Source organism: Hyaena hyaena, unplaced genomic scaffold (genome assembly GCF_003009895.1).
Source record: "Hyaena hyaena isolate Hyena2069 unplaced genomic scaffold, ASM300989v1 scaffold_106, whole genome shotgun sequence".
In the NCBI taxonomy this organism is placed as follows: Eukaryota; Metazoa; Chordata; class Mammalia; order Carnivora; family Hyaenidae; genus Hyaena; species Hyaena hyaena.
In genome coordinates, this window is record NW_024080738.1 from 404,554 (window position 1) to 425,589 (window position 21,036).

Consider the following 21,036-nt stretch of genomic DNA (forward strand, 5'->3'; position numbering starts at 1 on the left):
GTGTCCTGCAGCCAACTTCAGCTGCATTTGCTGTCACCACCCCTCATGGGAGATTGGACTGAAATTAAAACCCCTTGCAGAAGGTTGAGATAGATCTAGTGCTGCCAAATTTAACTATCTTCAAGAAAAGTGAAGTGCATTAAGTTATGTAATATTCTTCCATTTGTGCAAAAAATAAGACATGGACTTGTATGTGTATGGAGAACTTTTGGAAGAATAGACAAGAAACTATAACAGTAATTGCCCCTGGGGATGGAGACTGGGGATCTGAGGTAGGAGGGAGGCAGTATAAGAGATGTATTTATTATCTTCTTTTTAAAAACCATGTACCAGACATCACTTTTCAATTAAAATTTTATTTTTCAAAGCTTAAACCCCAAATTTCACGACCTTAACTTTTAAACATCGCTTTTATTAAAAAAAAAATTTTTTTTAATTTGCTTTATTCTGAGAGAGCAAGAGAGGGGGTGGGGGGAGGAGAGGGAGAAAGAGAGAATCCCAAGCAGGCTCCACACCAGTGTATGCAGGGCCGACTCATAAACCCTAAGATCATGACCGGAGAGCAAACTGAGTCCCACGCTCCACGGACTGAGCGTCCCAGGTGCCCCTTAAATATCGCTTTTAAAATGTCTTAATTTTTAACTCATTACAAAGATTCTCTTTAAATAACAAATTTGCATTTTGAGGCTCAAACTGTGCGCCTCTTTTCAGTGATCAGAGCTAAGCCCAATGTGTAGCTCGCTTACAATGCATTACGAATCACAAAGCACAAAATATTGTGACATTAATTCCAACGCAGAATGCAACCGACAAACAAGACACACTAACAAGTAAGAATGACATCGGGATTGGGATCTGATGGCTGTTGTCCTTAACACGAACCTGCTTTAGGCTTTTTCCTTCCTGCCTGGTGTGTGCGTTCTCCAGCCCTCCGGGCGCGGCGGCCTCCTGCGTCCCGGGGCCCAGCTTCCCGGGGACCCAGCCTCGGTCTCTCTCGCACCCCGGACTCGTTCCGCCGGCCGCGCCCCCGCTGCGCCGGGCGAGGCTACCCCGCCCGCCGCCGCGTCCCAGGGTGGCCGCCCCGCGCGCCGCGTCACTCCGCGCCCTCGGTGGGGACTTACCACTGGCCGCGCAGCGGCGGGGAGAGGCCGCGACCCTTCCCCTGCCCGCGGGAGCCACGCCGCCACGCGGGCCGCCTCGGCCTGGCGCTAAATTTAAAAACTTAAGAGGCGCAGGTGGCTGGCTGCGGAAAGGAAAGTTAATCCGTGCCGCGAGCCGCCTCCCGGGCTCTGCCGGCTCGTCAGCGCCGCGCTACCCGGAATACACCCTTCTCCCGCCATTTTCCGCCGGCTCCGGGCAGGCCCCGCGCTCGGCGGGTGAGGCCTGCTCGCGCCCCCGGGGACGGCGGGCGGCATGGACTGCGGGGACCCGGCTCGCGCCCGGCAGCACGTGTTTCTGCTTCCAGGTAAACACGCCCGCCCCGCGCGGCCGCGCGCCTCGCCGGGCCTCCTGCCCGCGGGGTCCGACCCTAGGGCGCGCGGAGCGGCCGGCGGGGGCGGCGCGCGGCCGGACTTCCAGCTGGGGCGGCGCCGGCCCTCGGCGCCCGCGGCCCTGCGCGCGCACCCCCATCGGTCCCACTGCCGCGCAGAGCCCCGGAGCCGCGGGCACGGGCGCTGCGCGCCCCCGGGCCCCTGGTGCGGGACCAGGTCCTCTCCCCAGCGCGTTGCGCCCACTCGTTACAGCTGGCTGCGGGGTTTGCACCCCAAAGCCGAAAGCGCAGAAACGCACCGAGCGTAACAGTTATTTCCCCTGCTACGGTGCCTGCGAGGAGCATCCCAGGCCTGCGGAGAGTGACGCGGGCTCGGGGGCTCGGGGCACGCTGTGGGACCGGAAGTGTCTGTTTTGGGGGTACAGTTTGCCGTCCCCCTCTCTTCCCACTCAGCTCTGGGTTCTTACTGGATAGGATCTAGTGGGCTGGAAAAGGCCTCAGACGCTTTGCACCTTTTTACCGAGGCCCCTCCTGCCCGGGGTCAGGCCTTGGCTCGCTAGGCAAGAGGGAAGACAGATGATGGTAGGGGTTAGGACAAGTCTGCAAAGAAATTCAGGTGGGTAGAAAACGACGTAAGTGATGGAGCCAGGCCCTTTCGGCCTCCCCCTAGGTGGTGAAGAGCCATCCAGGGTCTGCGGAGGACTGGAATAACGTATAGTCAGATAGCCACTCATGATGGGCTCCAGGAAGTGTCAGAATCAAAGGAGTTTGGGACCAGGGAGCGCAAGCCAGTAAAGTTTGGCCCTCTTGTAGGTTGATACATTGATATGATGGCATAACATTGGAAGCAAGGAAAATCCTTTGTTCACTGTATTTAATTTTTAGCTCAGCAAATGCAGTGTTTTTACAACAAATAATAGTCTGATGATGTTATAGTTATCTAGCAATCTAGACTTTCATGATGAATATGGAAAATTACTACATGACAGTGTGTCTCCCTTTTATAAAGAGTTATAACATTACACGCAGTACAGTATACAAATTTAACTGTGCAATTCAGTGAGTACACTCTTATATTTTCATTATGTGTATGTATGTGTACACGCCTGTAATCATCCTCCCAAGTCAAGATGCAGAACTTTTTCAGCAAGCTCATGCCTGCTGCTAGATAGCCGTGGTAACCTTGGTGCTGACCTTTGTCCCTAGAGATTTGTTTTGCCTGTTTGGGTAAGTGTGTACTCCTATAGGTCTGGCTTCTTTCACTCAGCATTCTGTCTGTGAGATTCATCCATATTGTGTGTGGCAGTGGTTTGGTTTATTGGTTGATTTGTGTTTTCATTGTTGTGTATATTTTATTGTATGAATATCCATACTGTTTCCTCTGCTGTGGGTGGACATATGGATTGTTTCCAGTTTGTAACTATTGTGAATTACTTTTTTTAAAGTTTACTTATTTATATTGAGAGCGACCACGAGAGCAGGGGAGGGGCAGACAGAGAGGGAGAGAAGAGAATCCCAAGCAGGCTCCGCACTGTCAGCACAGAGCCCATTGTGGGACTCGAACTCACCAACCATAGTATCATGACGTGGGCTTAAACCGAGAGCCGGATGCTTAACTGACTGAGCCCCCCAGGTGGCCCGTGAATTCCACTTATAAGAACATTCTTTTATGAGGCTTTTGGTAGAGAGAGGCACTCATTTCTCTGGGGTGTATACCCAGGAGTGGAATTACTGGTTCTGGGTATCTGTATGTTCAGCTTTTGCAGATGCTGCTAACAGTTTTCCAAAGTGGTTATACCGATTTCCACTCCCACCAGAGTGAGAGTTCCCGTTGTTACACATCCTTACCAGAGATTTTCATAGGCAATTTTTAAAAATTTTTGTATTTGAGAGAGAGAGAGAGAGAGAGAGAGGGAGAGAGGCAGAGAGAGAGGGAGGGAAAGAATCCCAAGCTCAACACGGGCCTCCATTTCGAGACCCTATGATCAGGACTTGAGCCAAAATCAAGAGTCCTACGCTTAAATGACTGAGCCACCCAGGTGCCCAGAGATGTATAGATACTAAAACCATTAAAGCAAAATTCAGGGTTTTGACAGAATCTAGCAAATGCCTACTTGTATACATATTTTACGTTAGAAAAATCCTCTTCTTGTTTTTGTCACATCAATTCAGTGAGATTTTAAGGGTAGGAACACTAATTCTTTAACAATCAAGTGCATTATTATTAGTTGGATGCACACAATGGCTGCTGATAATTTGAATTTCTTACTTTGTTCTGTTTAACTGGTATTGACATTTTCATTCTTGAAGTGTGTGTATATCCTCATCATATGAAACACAAAAACCTTAATTAACTACTGATTGCATCCCTGAACGTTTTAGGTTTAATGTGTTTCCTGCTGGACTGTGAGCAGTTCAGTCTGGTTCCTGTTCAAAGCTGAGATGTCCTGTGACCTTTGAACTCCCTGGAGGAGGCTGAGCCAGCTGCTCCGAAGGGAGTTGTCTGGCTGGCTGGTTAACACTACTTCCTGTTCCCGCCCTCTAGCCGGCCTTTAGTGCCACCTGCAGGCTTTGAGCGAACCTACGTTGGTGGTTTGATAGCAGGCAACAGTGCCACTCAAAGATGAGGGCATAGGCCACCTGGGGGACTGAGCCCCACCCCCAGAGTTTTTGATTCAGTGGCTCTCGGAAGGGGCCTGAGAGTGTGCATTTCAAACAGGCTCCCAGGTGATGCTGATGTTGTCACCGCTTCAAACCCCTGCACTGAGGAGGTAGGAATGGCCAGCCCCTGGTTTAGCTTTCTTTTCATGGGCCAGAATTTATATTATCAGGGGTGCACCCATAAGCCCAGGGTATGAGACCCATCTTCACAGATGTATATCTGTGTTGTTGTTTTTTATTTTTTTTCCTAGGAGATAAGAAATCAGCCCTGGTAAGCTATGCATTTGAGACAAGGAGACTATATCCTCCTTGGTGTGAGCACCAGAGCTACAGTGAAGTTGGGCCCATAATAAAGAAAGCAAAGATTATATAAGATTTTTCAAAAATATTTGGTGGAAGCCGTTTGTACTCTGTTTCAGAAAATTTCTGGGATCTGCAGAGCTCACTCCACTCCTGGAACATAAGCCCATTAACCAACAGACGAATAGAACTTTTGAGATTTGTCCATGAGACAAATGCAAAGCCACTGGTCCTTGGGATGACACTTTTCTCTTGCCATTTAGTTCATGTTGTTTATCGAGTTTATCAATAACATTGTGTTATGTGTTGAAGGATATAATAAAAAGGACTATTTAGGCCTCTTGTTTTTAATTCCTCTGGAGAAGTCAAATATCCCAGAGAAACAAACGCTGGAACTTGGAAAGGATACTTGTGAGGTCATCAGACTTAGGGCCTTGACTTTCATAGGCTGGTGGGGACAGAACTGCCTCCCACGAAAGCAAGGTAAGCATTCCTTGTAGTTTGGAATGGTCTTCAGCGTTTTTCCAAAATGGCCTGTGGGTACTGGCCGATTCACAGTTTTAGCTACAGTAAGAGACCTTTAACATCTCTATTTTTTAGAATTTGGTATAAGCTTCTCTCTCTCTTTGCTGCCCTAAAAGTAAATGTTTATGTCATATCCTCAGTATTTGTCTCTGGTCCAAGTTTTGTACACTTGTCAGCTCTACTAAGTTGAGATAGACCCTAATGTGAAAGGTGGGCTGGGAACCGATTCACCGAGTATAGAAGACCGTGTGGATTCTGGTGTGGCTGCACCCTGTGGCTGGACCATCTCCAAGGAGATGTCAAAACATTGGAAAACCCTAATGTTGTGTGAGGGAAGAAAGGAAGGACAGAAATGATTTCAGGACCACTAACTTTGTTTGGGTTAGCTTAGTCTGAAAGCATCCCTCGATCAGCCCCCTGATTATAAAGTCCCCAGATCGAGGTAGATTCCACATCACATCTTCAGCTGTAGACAAGTTATACAATAAAAGCTGTTCACCTTTATCTCCAGAAAACACATGTTCAAAAGCATGTTAAGAAGAGTTGTATTTTGTTGTTTATTTCCCCACAGCAGGAATAGTGCCATCCTTTTGCATGGTAGAGGATGGGTTGCTTTTGGGGAGATAAGAATCCCAGGCCAGATTGCTGGCCTACCTTAGACATTCAAGATACATTAATGAGCCTTTTATGAGAAGAAGCATGATGATCACAAACAGGACTGTCTGCTTTGTGTCTCCAAATAGATTATAGAAATGGATCAGAGACCATTGTGAGAATGCTGGCTTTAGTACCATGTTCTAATTAAAGGATTAGAAAAAGAAATCAAATTTAAAAGGCAAAAGTTTTCATAATTAATGATAGAGACAATTTATATTAATGTTATTTCTGATTAGAGTCTTGTAGCTTTTTACTAAGCCCAGAAGAAACACCTCTTATTTGGGGTAAAAAAAAGTAACAGTTTAAAGTATTGGTAAAGGAAGAATTGCTATAGACCTAAATGACTTTTCAGTGACCCTAAAAAAATAAATAAGTAAATGAAACATTTTTCCTCCTTTACCTAAAGGCACATGATTAGTCTCAGAAGAAAACTGTAAGCAGACTTTTTTGTTCTTTGTAAACACTGTATACATGTATGTATGTTTGTGTTTGGAGACATAGCTTGTGGGCTGAAAGCTTCCTTACTTTCAGAAGAGCTTATTCACAGGGGAGGAGGCTGTACTTAACTAGGCAGGAATTGGGGAACAATTCAAGGGCTGGTTTTAGACAGTCTCTGAGTAATGAAGCTCCATTTCTTGGGAGATTTGTCTCTTACTGAATAGTCTTCTGCAGGTTGTTAGTAGTGTGGGAGTCCCCGGGTTCTCCAGCATGGAGCACATTTAATATTGTCCACACCAATCCTGAGGCTGGTTTTGGCTTTATAGATTTTTTTTTTTGGTGGGAATTCTACTAACCTCTTCTCAGATGCCACTGCATCTGCTCTGTATGAGTACGTTCTGAAGTGGATGGACTTAATCAGTTGTCAGTTTTGCAGTCAAGCTGAGCCTGATGTTGTCCTGCTAGTAACTGGTCCAAAAGTTTTGGGATATTTATAAGAACTTATAAGTCTCACATATATATCCTCCAGGGCAGAAAACAATTTTATAAAAGGAAAGTAAGAAATGTTAATAATTTTTTTTATTTGAGTATGTTTGTCACATAATGTTACATTAGTTTTAGGTGTGCAACATGGGTATTCAACAACTCTATGCGTTGTGTATGCTGTACTCACAAGTGTAGCCACCAGCCGACACCACGCAATATTATTGTAATACCATTGGCTATACCCCCCATACCATACCTTTTATTCCCATGATTCATTCATTCCATAACTGAAAGCCTGTATCTCCCACAATCCCCTTCATCCATTTTGCCCATCCCCCACCTACTCCCCTCTGGCAACTCACAGTTTGTTCTCTGTATAATAGGTCTTTTTTGCTTTTTGTTCGTTTTGTTTTGTTTTTTTATATTCTACATATGAGATCATATGGTGTCTGTCTTTCTTTGACTTATTTCACGTAGCATAATACCCTCTAGGTCCATCCATGTTGTTGCAAATAGCAAGATTTCATCCTTTAAATGGCCAAGTAATATTCCATTATAAAATGTATGTATACACAGACATATAATATATAAGTATATTATCACATGTTCTTTATCCCTTCATCTGTTGATGGACACTTGAGTTGATTCCATATCTTGGCTGCTGTAAATACTGCTATAATAAATATAGGGATGGCCATAGCAACCTTTTTCTAGATATGTTTCCAAGACAAGGGAAACAAAAGCATGTCAATATAAAAAACTTAAAAAAATTTTTTTACTACATCAAAATAAAAAGCTTCTGCACAGTGAAGGAAACCATCAACAGAATGAAAAGGCAACCTACTGAATAGAAAAATATATTTGCAAATAATATATTCAATAGGGGGTTAATATCCAAAATATATAAAGAACTTATATGAAATGGCATCAAGAAAACAAGTAATTTGATTTAAAAAATGGGCAGAAGACCCAAACAGGCATTTTCCCAAAGGAGACATCCATATGGCCAACAGACACATGAAAAGATGCTCACCATCACTCATCATCGGGGAAATGCAAATCAAAGCCACAGTGAGATGTCACCTCACAACTGTCAGAATGACTAAAATCAAAAAGACCAGAGAAGTAACAAGTATTGGTGAGAATGTACAGAAAAAGGAACCCTCGTGCACTGTTAGTGGGACTGTAGACTGGTGTGGCCACTGTGGAAAACGGTATGCGGGTTCCTCAAAAAATTAGAAGTAGAATTACCATATGAGGGGCACCTGGGTGGCTCAGTTGGTTAAGGGTCCAACTTTGGCTCAGGTCATGATCTCACAGTTCCTGAGTTGGAGCCCCATATCATGCTCTGTGCTGACAGCTCAGAGCCTGGAGCCAGCTTTGGATTCTGGTTCTCCCTCTCTCTCTTCCCCTCCCTCATTGCACTGTGTATCTCTCAAAAAATAAATGAACATTAAAAAATTTAAAAAAAGAAATACCATATGATCTAGTACTTCTACTACTATGTAATTACGTAAAGAAAACATAATTTTTTTTAATATTTTTATTTATTTCCAGGAGAGAGAGAGAGAGACAGTGTGAGCAGGGGAGGGTCAGAGAGAGAGGGAGATACAGACTCTGAAATATGCTCCAGGCTCTGAGCTGGCAGTCAGCACAGAGCCCCACGCAGGGCTCGAACCCACGAACCGCGAGATAATGACCTAAGCGAAAGTCGGACGCTCAACCGACTAAGCCACCCAGGCGCCCCAAGAAAACATAATTTTTATTTGAATAGCAGAAAAGGGGCTGCGTGGGTTTTCCCCATATCCTCTAAGCTTTTGCCACGATGTTAAGAAACAAACAACTCATCAATATTTTCTAAAACGTTGTAATAAAACATACCTAAAACTATATTTATGCTATTTATTGGCTCTATGTCCTTGGACAAATTGCATCCTCTTTGTAAAGCCTCAGTTTCCTCTATCTTTTAGGAAATAGGGGAGAACAGTCCCTATTTCCTAAGTTCCCCTTTGTACCCCAAGATCTTAGCCCCATGCCTGGGACAGAGTAGTCATTCAGTAAAGATTCACTGAAGAATGAATGTCCCACATGCGATTTTTTCCTGCAGGCTTCGTTACACTGCCCTTTGTCCTCCTTTCCTACTTCTATCCAAATTCTACCCCTTTCTGCGAGGCTCAGTTCAAACTTAGTTTCCACAAAGCTAAGCCATTTGTATAGATCACAAAATGAATTCCAGTATTCTTAAATTTTTCTCAGTTTTCTATTTCTGTCTTTATTTCACTGTGCACTCATACTACTCGCTAAAATACTGAGGGATATTGGGGTTATACAACGTCTCTATGAATGCCCTTGACTTTGGGTCTGCTGGGACTCTCCTGGCTGCTCTTCTTCACGTTCTCTGCCTGGCGAATGCCTGCCTGTCATTTAACCTCAGCTCATGGCTCCTCCAGGCAACCTTCCCTCTGAGCCTCTCCCCTGTTAGTGTGCAAGCTGGTGGTACCTTCTTGACCACCTACCTGTCGTGATTATTCCGTTCACTATCATTTTTATATAAAGATGTATTAAACCCCCCAGTACAGGCCAGCAGCTGGAAAGAATCCGCATGTGTTCTTCCTGCACTACCGGCATCGGCTCCTCCGTGCTGCGCACCTTGGCCTGGAGCTTCCGAGCCCACGCCTGCCCAGTGCCTCTGGAAGCAGAGCGCGCCACTTAGGACTTCCAGCATTTTTGTCCAGAGGTCCTTTATACGTGCTTTTTAAATATCTGTAAAAGGTAACTTGCCTTTCTAGGTATGCCTATCGCTAAAGTGGAATGGGCTGCCCGCTGGAGTAGTCAGATCTGCACGTTCTGTTTATCATCTGCCTCTGAAACGCACAGGCTCCAAGCTGGCCAGCGTCTCTAGCGGGAGCTAATTTCTCTGCAAGAGCCTGAGACATGCAGTGAGGTCCTGCCCTGTCTGTTGCTCAATTTTGACCCGTTAAATCTTCATTTAGACATTTTTCTCCCAGTGTTTTTTTTTTTTTATTAGTAAGTTTTTAAAATTAGAATAGTAATACAGACCAGTATAGAAACTTTAGCGATGCGGAAAAATATAAAGAAGAAAATAATTTATCTATCATCTTGCCACTGAGAAATAACAGTTTTAGAAATATTTCTTTCCAGTCTTTTTATAGTGTATGTATCCTAGTGTGAACTCAGTGTCCTTCATATTTTTTCCTCATTTTTCTATTTTTACCTTTATTTCACTATTTATTCTTTCTACTCATACTATGCATTTATTTTTAAAAAATTTTTGTTTAATGTTTATTTATTTTTGAGAGAGAGAGTGACAGAGCATGAGCAGTGGAGGGGCAGAGAGACAGAGGGAGACACAGAATCAGAAGCAGGCTGTCAGCACAGAGCCTGACGCTAGGCTTGAACTGATAAACTGCAAGATCATGACCTGAGCTGAAGTCAGACGCTTAACCAACTGAGCCACCCAGGCACCCCTGAACTTATTTCTGTTGTAACAAATATACCAAGTAAGTTTTGCCTCGGGGTGCCTGGGTGGCTCATTTAAGCATCCAACTCTTGATTTTGGCTCAGGTCATGATCTCATAGTTTGTCCCTCTATCAGGCTCTGTGCTATCACTATGGAGCTTGCTTGGGATTCTCTCCCTCCCTCTCTCTGCCCCTCCCCTGCTCATTCTCTCTCCCTCTCTGTCTCAAAAACAATTAAAAAACAAAAAAAAGTATTGCTTCACAGCATAGACTACATATTTTGAATGGATTATCTTGGAGAGTGGGTAAAGACTGAAAATACAGGATGCAAGAGAGGTGAATGTAAATTCACAGAACCATAATGGCCACAATGGAAAGTGGGGATTCTTTGCAGGCCATTTGAGGTTGAATTTTTTAGGACAACCATGGCCTCCTGCAAACATCCCTTGGTGTGCTTACCATAAATAGGATGCCAGTTTGAGTAGACCGTGATCCTGCCTTAGTATGGAAACTACTATGCGTTTAATGTTGAGGCAATTCATCCTGATTGTGTTAGAAAACCTGGCTTGCACTTTAGGGCTTCCCTAGCCGGTTCATAGATTCCTCGGAAAGGCCGGCTGTGTGTTGGGGGAAGAGGCCGTGTGGAGTGTGTACAAACGTTGCAACTAGGGAGTTGCAGCACTGAGTGGCCCGGGGCTTCTGTCTCCCTCAGAGTTTACTTCCTCTTCTCAAACCAGCTTCCTCCACTTAGTAGAAACCAGGCTCTGCACCCCACCCACACCTCAGATCCCCCGGGGTCTGCTGGGAGAATCTGCCTCTTTTCTCTTATTCTCTTACTGCCTTTAGACTGGGCCCACTGTGATCACCTGCAACCCCGGCCTCACCCCCTGTGAGCCAGAACATTGGAGGGACAGCCTTTACCTCAGCACCAGAGGTGGGAGATGGGGAGGATAGAGGGGTTTTGGATGGTAGGGAGCACTTTTCCAGAAGAAGGAAAGGTGAGGCTAGGCAGTGCTGCCCTCACTCCCCAGTATGCCTGAGCTCTGGCCAGAAGCCTGTGCCACCGGGGCGGGGGGGTGGGGAGAGGGGGGGAGTGTCTCAGCTGAGCAGTCCCAGTTTCCCAGTTATTGGCATATGAGGAAGTAGATTTGGGCTGTAACTTAGGCTGTCTTTCATTGACCCAAGGTTTATGTAATTTTTAGGAAGCCCATATTCTAAGGACTGTATCTTCTCGCTCTTATACCTTTGCAGTACACTTTGATGTATGCTAATGTATTTGACATTCACAGTGACCTTGGGAGGTAGTTAAGGCAAACTTTATTTTCACCATTTTACAAGACTTGGAGAAGTCAGATAATCTGTCCCAACACTCAACAGGAATTAAATGGCAGACTCTACAGGCTCTCCCCAGGTGTCCAGGGCCCCTGCTATATGCCAAAGGCCACTCTGCTGGCCGAATGGTGATATCTCACCAGGGTGGGAGAGGTTGGAGTGTCAGGAAGGGCTGGGGTTTCCTCTGTTGTCAGTTTGATGACCAGGGACCAGGCACACCTCCTGTCCTGATGCCAGCCCTGGTTATTATTAGACGTCCCAGTCAAGTCTGTCTGTTCTTTCTCTCCAGAATATTCCTGCTTCCCAGATATTTCAAGAGCTTAGCTCCATCTCTACATGTCATTGGTCTTTGTGACTCTGAATTGCCTGAAAACCTGAAGTTTTTCATCAGTTTCTTCTTCAGCCAGTCCTAGAAACATGGCTATTGATAGAGGCAGCCCTGAGAAACTGGAAAGTTTATCTTCTGTGGCCTTGGTGAAGGCCAGCTTTTGTTTTTTATTTTTTCTTCAAAGCTTGAAAGTTAAAAAGATATTCTTGGAGGAACCCATTACTTGAAAATTAGTTTTTTGGTGTGTGCCTCTGCCTAGCTTCTCCTCCTGTAGTGAGGAGACAGAGAACTTCAAAGCCAGGAAAATGACCCAGATCTCTTTGATGGCAGTGGGTACCATCTTGGGAAGGGAAGACGTATAGTTATTGCTGAAATTAGCATTCCTGGAAGTGCCAAGTAACTTAAAAATTATGCTGATTTGTCTTGCATGCCTTGCAAGTATCCTAGCCACGTTCCCAAGGAGCTGTCCCTGGTGATCAAACCAAAGAGAACCAAGGGGGTCGAATATGCTCCAATGGCTGATGACTGGAGAAAATGAACTGGAGCCTATTTAGGACGAGATATTGCATGAGAATGAGAGTGATGCTCTTATACCCCCTCCCCCACACAAACATTAGATCTTAAGAAAACTGAATAGCCTTGATATAGTATCTAAAAATAAAGTAAATGGTGCTTTGATGTCTGTTCTTTCTTCTCCGTGTAACAGTGGGTGTGTGTTTCTCAGAGCTTATCTGCTGTGTGCCAAAATCAGACAGGGTCATGACAAATGTCTGTTGCTTCCAAGTCATAAGAACGCTTGGCAAAAAGGTGGCTCTTTCTCCTGTCTCCTGTCTTTGAACTTTAAATGATATGAAGAAACTTGTCTTAACCAAGAGAGGGATAAGAAAGAGCTGCCAAGTTTAAAAACTGGTTGATAAGTAACTTCATATCAATTGTACAACCCATACCGTGTAGTCTGAAGATGAAAAATAATGTTCCATTTTGGCTTCTACAAGACTTCCTGACTAACTTTTCAACATTACATCATGGTTAAGTTGCATGCTGTGTGCACGCAAGTTTTCTGTGAAAACGTGGGGGTGTAATGTAACTATGTATAGGATATTATATTCTCTAAGGGGAAGAGCAGTTTCCTTTTCTTGTCTTTGGTCAAACTTGACTTTATCTGTTTTTAATCACTTGATGTTTCTTGTTTCTCACAACAGATTTCTCTCATCCTTTGTTTATGTATTATTTGATCCAGCCTTTTTTGTCTATCTCACTTTCCCTAGTGCCTTCTCCTCTCTTTTCCTTCTGCTGCAACCCTGGAAGTGTGGGATGCTGGCTGGATTGGAGTGAGGGCAGCTGATGAGATGACCCTCTGGTCCTCAAGGCTGAACAGGACACAAGAGAAGACAAATGGGTCTGCGACATCGTTGTTGTAAGAGAACAGCCCTACAAGATAGTTATTGTGCCTCAGAGCTGCAGTTTGTGTTTTCTCAGTTAATACAAATGGGATTTGAGATTAAGAGTTTCTCTAAAGTGTCATAGTTTAAACTGTTAGTTGCCTGAGTTTAAACCTTGGCTCTATCTACAGCTAAATAGCTCTGTGACCTTGAACAGGTTTCTTAACTTTGGGCAAGTTTTTCACCCAAAAGACTGGGAATCAAAATAGCACCTACCTCATAGAAATATTATAAGGACAACATTGTGTAACTTACATCAAGGACGTTGCCTGGTGTGTAGTAAATGCCCAATACATATTATCTATTATTTGCTGTTTTACATTCATTGGACACAGTTGTCTCTTTATCACTGGTATGTTTTGTTTAAAATTCAAATGTCAGGAAAGTAGCAATCAGCCTTTCCTTTTTGTTGAGGTATTTAGATCAGGATGGTAAACAGATGGAAGATTTGCTGCTAGAGTTAATGGTAACCAGTGGGACATAAAATTGGATCTTTATAGAAAACACAAGGACCATAAGAGAATGGTTAGACTGTGTTGTGGAATTGGTTAGACATAAGAAGCTAGCAGGGCTTGAGACAACAGGGAAGTTTAAGATATTACTGAGTCCAAAATGGCCCAAAAGACCAAGTACCTACTTCTGATTTGTCTGAATCTTTTATTTTTCTGAAAACACTCTTCTCCAGCATGGCATAAGTCATCTCTTATGTAAGAGAAAACAGTCGAAGAAGAAGAAGAAGAAGAGGAAGAAGAAGAGGAAGAAGAAGAAGAAGAAGAAGAAGAAGAAGAAGAAGAAGAAGAAGAAGAAGAATGTAAAGCTTGCTCTTTAAAAAATGTAATTTGAATATTATTTTATTCAGCATAGCTTTAGAAGGTATTCCATATGAGTCAGTTTTGTAGACAAATGAAGTTCAACTTGTTAAGTATCAAAACTTGTATCACTTAAGCATCACTGCTTCTTACTGAGCTTTTTCTAAAGTCAAACAACACATTCATATAATATTTATTGAGCAGAGCCCATGTTCTAAAAGCTGCTGGATACTTTACTATATATTGCATTATCTTAATTTTTGCACATAAAATGAATATTGTGTTTTGGCTTAAAAATTTTTTTAACATTTATTTATTATTGAGAGACAGAAAGAGACACAGCGTGAGCATGGGAAGGGCAGAGAGAGGAGGAGATACAGAATCTGAAGGAGACTCTAGGCTCTGAGCCATCAGCACAGAGCCCGACACAGGGCTCAAACTCACAGACACTGAGATCATGACCTGAGCCGAAGTCGGATGCTTAACCGACTGAGCCACCCAGGTGCCCCCTGTGTTTTGGCTTTTAAAAAAGGATATCCTGGTCCTAATTGAGTCTCTTCTCAAAAAGCTAATTGTCAGGCCCTTAGGTAATTCTGTGTTTAGAATTTTTGACTTTTATATTTTGATCTTATTATTCCCTACATATTCTTAATGTTTCCATGTCATCGAGAGAAAGGGAAGTGATTTTTAATTGTTTATTACATGTTCTAGGCACTTTGACATATATTTAAGCTTAAAACAAACGTATAAAATTATTATTATGCTCATTTTATAAATGGAACAACCGAGGCACACAGAGGCTGAGTATTGTGCCCAAGTTCATACTGCTGAGCAAGAAGAGGAACTGAGAGTGCGTTATGGGGACCTCTCTGTCTCGATCTTGTGCTCTTTCTATGCTGACGTTATCAAAGAAACAGACCTTAGTTACAACTAGGTTGATAGAGGAGAATCCTTCTCCACACTCCCATTCTCATACTGTTCTTATTCTTTCCTTATTCTAAAGCAGATTTTTTTCCTTCCTTAATTAATTTAGCTACGCTTCAGCTGTACTAGATGCAGGTAAAAGTTAGAAAGAAGATGGAGCTTTTAAGCTTGTGGGTAAGGAAATAGTCCATAGGATGACCCAGAATTTTCCAGATTTAAATGAAAATAAAAAAACTCTAACTTTTATAGAACCTTTAATTTATGGAGCCTTTAATTTATAGTCACAAGTAATTTTGTGTGCCTAAGGCCAGGTATCGACTAAAGAATTTATCAGAAGTCTTAGAGCAATATGAATTCTTTACTCATGCTAAGCCTTCAAAACCCGGTGGGGGTAAATCCACCCTCCATAAAAGCAATGAAAACATTGGCAAAGATGGCCAAAATCAACTTTTTCAAAACTCTTTGAAATTAACCAAAGTCTTCCAACAATCTGAGAAGTGTTTGTTCAAGAAAAAGTGCTGAATCTCATTAAGCAGGGTTTGTGGCATTGTAACTTGAACTGCTCACATCTCCCTCTCTTCAGGTCTACAGGAACCTTGAAAACCAACAGTCTTGCAAACATGGTCCTTGTGAAACCCAGCAGCATTGCAGCCCCTGGATGGGACAGGCCTTGTCGGAGCTTCTCAAAATGTTCCATCCCCAGAGCATTGATCCTGTTTGACCTGTCTTGCAGTTCCCTGGAAAAGCTTGATTGGAGCTCAGAACTCGCCCTGCAGGAAATACCCTGTCCCCGGGGCCTTTGTCAAAAAATAATCAGTGGCAATTGTTTAACGTATCAGCTCCTGAAGGGGGCAATAGCAGCTGGGCAAATAAGAACCTGGCGAAAAACTTAAGAGGAAGGAAGAAAAGATATCCATAAGGGACTTTGAAACTCTCTGACATACTCCTAGGAAATTAAAAGGCCAAGTACATATTCAAGATTGTGTGCATGCCCAGGAAAGACCTGATAGGGCCCTAATCTTTCACCTTTAGGCAAACAGTAAATAAAAGGTAAGGCAGGAGTTTAAATTGGTTAAATGTTGAAGGCATGTCCCAGAACACATGCAGAACTCCTCAGCAAATGTTAGGAGGCTTATTTGTTCACAATATTTATGGAAATCTCTGACTAATCATTAGCTAACCACTAAACTAACTAAGATATCGGTGGTTACAGGGGAAGCAGACTATAGGATTAGTCCAGGAAGGTCACTAAACAAACAGCAACAACTACAATGATGACAAAAAGCAGCAATGACAATAAATCTCAGGGAGTTGGAGCAGGGGATTCTGATTTCCAGAATTGTCACAGTAATTATTATGTTATCTAAAATGTCTAAAAAAATAAGTAAGATGTCTAGTTTTCTTTTTTTTTTTTAAGGGTGTGCGACACCTAAAGAACCAGGAAAGTAGGTTTATACACGGGAGAAAAAATAGTAGTCAATAGAAACTCCCTGAGGAGACCCAGTTGTTGGACTTATTCTGTGAAGATTTTAATTGGCTATTATAAATACATTCAAAGAACTAAAACAAACTATGTCTAAAAAATTAAAGGAAAGTATGATAATGAAGTCTCACAAAATAGAGTGTATCGATAAAGAGAGATAGAAATTGTAAAAGAATATATAAATTCTGGAGTTGAAAAATATAATAACTGAAGTGAAAAATTCACTAGCAGCTTCAATAGCAGATTTGAGCTAGCAGAGAAAAGAATCAGCAAAACTTGGAGAAATGTCAATTAAGATTATCTAGCATGAGGAACATAATGACAGAAAGATTAAGAAAACTGAACATAGTCTCAGAGACTTATAGCATACCACCAAGTACGGCTGACATATATATAGTGGGAGTCCCAGACAGAGAAGAGAGAAAGAGGCACAAAGAAGATTTGGAGAATGGTCAGACCCAATTTGATGAAAAACATTACACAGACAAGAATCTCAACAAACTCCAAGTAGTTTGGCACAGCATAGTCAAACTGCTAAGAGAAAGTGATTTATCAAGTACAGAGATCCTCCGTAAGATGAACAGCTGACTTCTCATTAGGAATTAAAGAGCCCAGAACTTTAGTTGGATGACATAGTCAAGATGCTAAAAGAAAAAGATACTCAACCAAGAATTCGGTGTCTGGCAAAACTATCCTTCACTACCAAGGGAGAAACTAAGGGATTCTCAGATACAGAAGAACTGAGAGAATTCATCACTTGTAAACTTGACCCTCAAAAACCATGAAGGGAGTCCTTCAGATTGAAAGGAAAGGAGACTAGATGGTACCTTGAATCCATGCAAAATGAAGAGCACTGGTAAAGATAAATATAGTCAACTAGAAAAGCCGATACAAATGTACTTTTGCCTATAACTCTTTTCTTTCTGATTTAAAATATAACTTCGTAAGGTGAAAAATATAAAATGGTTGATGGGCTTATAATGTATAAAGATATTATTTGTGCATGTGCATGTATACACATGCATAGATATATGGCACATAATAATAACACGAAGGAAGGAGGAGGAAAAGGAATATATTACAGGAAAATTTCCAGATACTATTGAAATTTTCAAGTTAATATTAATTTGAGCTACATTATTATAAGTTAAGTTAGTAATTATAATTCTGAAGACAACGACTGAGAAAATAACTCCCCCAAAAATATAGTGAAAGAAATGATAAAGGAATTAAAACAATGCTTTAGAAAATATCTATTAAACACAAAAGAAGGCAGTCATAGAGGAATACAGGATCAAAACATATAACATATGGAAAATGAAGTTAAATGGCAGATATAAATCCTGCCATATCTGTAACTACATTAAAGATATATGTATTAAACATTCCTATTAAATGGCAGAGATTGGCAAAATGAGGGGGGGACATAATCCAACTATATGTTACCTACAAGATACACAATTTAAAATAAAAGACACAAACAGGTTGAAAATAAACAGAGGGGAAAGATATACCATGCAAACAGTAACCAAAGGAGAGTGGGAATGGCTCTACTAATATCATATAAAATAGACTTTAAGACAGAAATTGTTGCTAGACACAAGAAAGGATATTTTACAATAATAATAATTTGGGTCATTAAGAAGATATAACAATTATAACATATATACACCCAACAACAGAGCCCCAAAATCAATGAACCAAAAACTGATCAAATTGAAGGTAGATACACACAATTGAATAATAATAGTGGGAGATCTAAATAACCCTTTTCCAATATGATTAAAACCACAAGGAGGAAGATCATCAAGGGAATAGAAGACTTGACCAACACTATAAAACAACTAGACTTAAGAGATACCTATAAAGCACTCAATAATTGTGGAATATACATTCTCCTTAAGGGAACATGAAACATTCTCCAGAAAATACTATATCAGAGGCCATAAAACAAACCTCAGTAAACTTAAAAGGATTGATAGTATACAGAATATGCTCTCCAAAAACACTGAAGTGAAAATAGAAAGCAATAACAGAAAGAAATTTTGGAAATTCACAAACATGTGGAAATTAAACAACACATTCTTAAAATAACCAATGGATCAAATGAATGAAATGAATGAAAATAATACACTGTATATCAAAAACATAAGAAATGTAGGTAGTGTTTAGAGCAAAATATGTAGTTGTATATTCCTATATTTAAAAAGGAGAAAGATGTCAAGTAACCTAAACTTCCAGCTTAGGAAACTAGAAAAAGAAGAAACCAAACCCAAAGCAAATAGAAGGAAGGAAATGAAGATTAGAGCAGAAATAAAATAGAGAATCGAAAAACAACAGAGAGAAAAATCAATGAAACCAAAGTTGGTCCTTTTGAAGAGATCAACGAAATTGCCTAATCTTAGTTAGAATTACCAGAGAGAGAGAGAGGATTCAAATGACTAAAATCAAGAATAAAAGAGGGCCATCACAGCTGATCTTACAGAAATTAGAAAGGACCATGGGGAACTCTATGAACAACTGTATGCCCACAAAATCTATAACTTAGATGGAATGCACAAATCCCTAAAATGGCATAAATTACCAAAGCCAACTCGGGAAGAAATGGACAATCTGAATGGACCCATAGCAAGTAAATAAATTAAGTTAGTAAGTTAAAAGTTTCCCATGGGGGAAAAAAAAGGCCCAATCCTACATAGCTTCACTGGTAAATTTCACTAAACATTGAACATATTAATATGAATCCTTTACAAACTTTTCCAAAAAAAAAAAAAAGAAAAAGAGAGAACATTTTCCAACTCATTCTATGAAGCCAATATTGCTTTAATACCAAAACCAAACAAAGGCATTGGAAAAATACAGCTCAATATCCCTAGCAAACATAGATGCAAAAGTGCTCAACAACTAGCAAAACCAAATCCAGGAGTATGTAAAAAGGATTACAAACCATGACCAAGTGGGATTTGTCCTAGGAATGCAAGGTTAGTTCAACATACCAGAATCACTCAATATACCACTTTAATAAAATGAAAGCCTCAAACCACATAACCATCTTGATAGCTACAGAAAAAACATTTGAAAAAATATAGCACTGTTTCATGAAAAAAAAAAAACCAACAGTTAAAAAATTAGGAATAGGGAACTTCCTTAATCTGATAGAATGCATCTAAAAAAACAGGTAACATGTTAACACATTTCATATGAAATTTTTTTTATATGTTATGAAAAGAACTTAGGTTAAATAAAATAAAATGAATCATTTACACCTATTTTGCCTATTTTTTATGTGGCTCCCAGCCAATTTTAAGTTTTATAAGTGGCTCACATTTGTGGAATGCATTTTATTTCTGTTCTGGACCCAGGGCCTCCAGGTGCTGGTAGATGTGGGCCCCACCCCCTGCCCTGTAGCACTGGATGACTGAGAGGTAGGGGTGGAGCGTGGGAATTGATGAAACAGTGGAGAGGAAGTAAACGGGGGAGTTAAAGGAGTCTTTGTTTTGTTCACGGCTGTATCCTCTGTGCTTAGGATAGATAATACCTGAAAATTGGTAATAAAATAAAAAAGATTCAGTAAGAGGGTGGTGTTTATTACTAAATGGTTATTTATTCAGCACTTGATATTTGGTAGATCCTGCTGTGGGTACACAGAATCCAGCAGACGAGAATGCAGTTTTGTGAGGACATACGCGGCATCTGTTACTGGTCTGACCTTGAGCTGGGTATCCGAGATGCTATAGGGGAACAAGGGAACTAGAGGGTGGTAGTTGGCGTTTGACAGTTAGTTTGTTGTTGCAAGGTGTTTGGGGTTTTTTTTTTTTTTTAATTGTATGAGGCAAAATCTTTGCCTAGTAATTTTTTTTTCACATTTAGGGAAAATATACTTAATTTGAAGTCTGTACTTTATGTAAAATCACCTGATTTCCAAATATTGGCACCTAAATTCAAATTTTTTTAAATGTGCACATCAAATAAAACCCTTTTGTGGCTTGGGTTTGGCCCAGGAGGCAAGGGAAGATTTAGCTGGTGAAGTGAATGCAAATTTCTTTGACTTCTTAGCCATCAAAGCAAAGAACTTAACCATTGCCAGACACAGGAGGCCTTAGACCTCATCATCTATGTTGCATCCTCTGTCTTAACGTCTCAAATTCCATGTATTCCTTCATCATCTTAGCAGCCTTTATATTTGGAGTCTACATTTGTAGGATTATTTGACTCAATATCTTTCTCTTCCATGGAAAGTCCAGAAGCTTCTCATGGGTAGGGCCTGGGTCGGCTTTGGTAATCAATAGTTATTAAATGAATGATGGAAGTAGGGCAGAGAGATTAATTTTAAAATCTATTGTGTTGTTAAAGAGGTAAAACGACCTGAGTATTATAGCCTCTCACTTGGAATTCTGTGTTGAAAGATTCAGTCCAACAGTAGGTTATTTTATTGGCACAACTGAGAAAAGATGACTTTTTTTCCCTACTAAACACACACGTCAGCATTATCTACACTAATACCTCTCAGAGTATATTTCAGAGTGCCCTAGCATTTGCAGCAGAACACATTAATGTCAGTATTTATTTGTACTCAGTAAATCCAAAGTTCTTACAGTTTGACATTTTAGGCCATACCTAATCCTCGGACTTAGTGCTCTTCCTGAGAAAAATGGAAACACTGCTTCCCTTGTCTAGTTGTT

General features: G+C 41.4%; 1 protein-coding gene across 2 annotated transcripts in view; it reads left to right on the forward strand.

Moving 5' to 3' along the window:
* The first annotated feature begins 1,104 nt into the window (after nucleotides 1–1,104).
* Nucleotides 1,105–21,036, forward strand: part of RNASEH2B (ribonuclease H2 subunit B) — a 58,684-nt gene continuing 38,752 nt past the window's right edge. The window contains exon 1 of one of the 2 annotated variants that reach the window (XM_039236108.1): nucleotides 1,105–1,465. In XM_039236108.1, the coding sequence (XP_039092039.1) occupies nucleotides 1,414–1,465 (52 nt within the window). In that variant the 5' untranslated portion in view covers nucleotides 1,105–1,413. The remainder of the gene's footprint in view (nucleotides 1,466–21,036) is intronic. The other variant, XM_039236106.1, reaches the window with a different exon arrangement.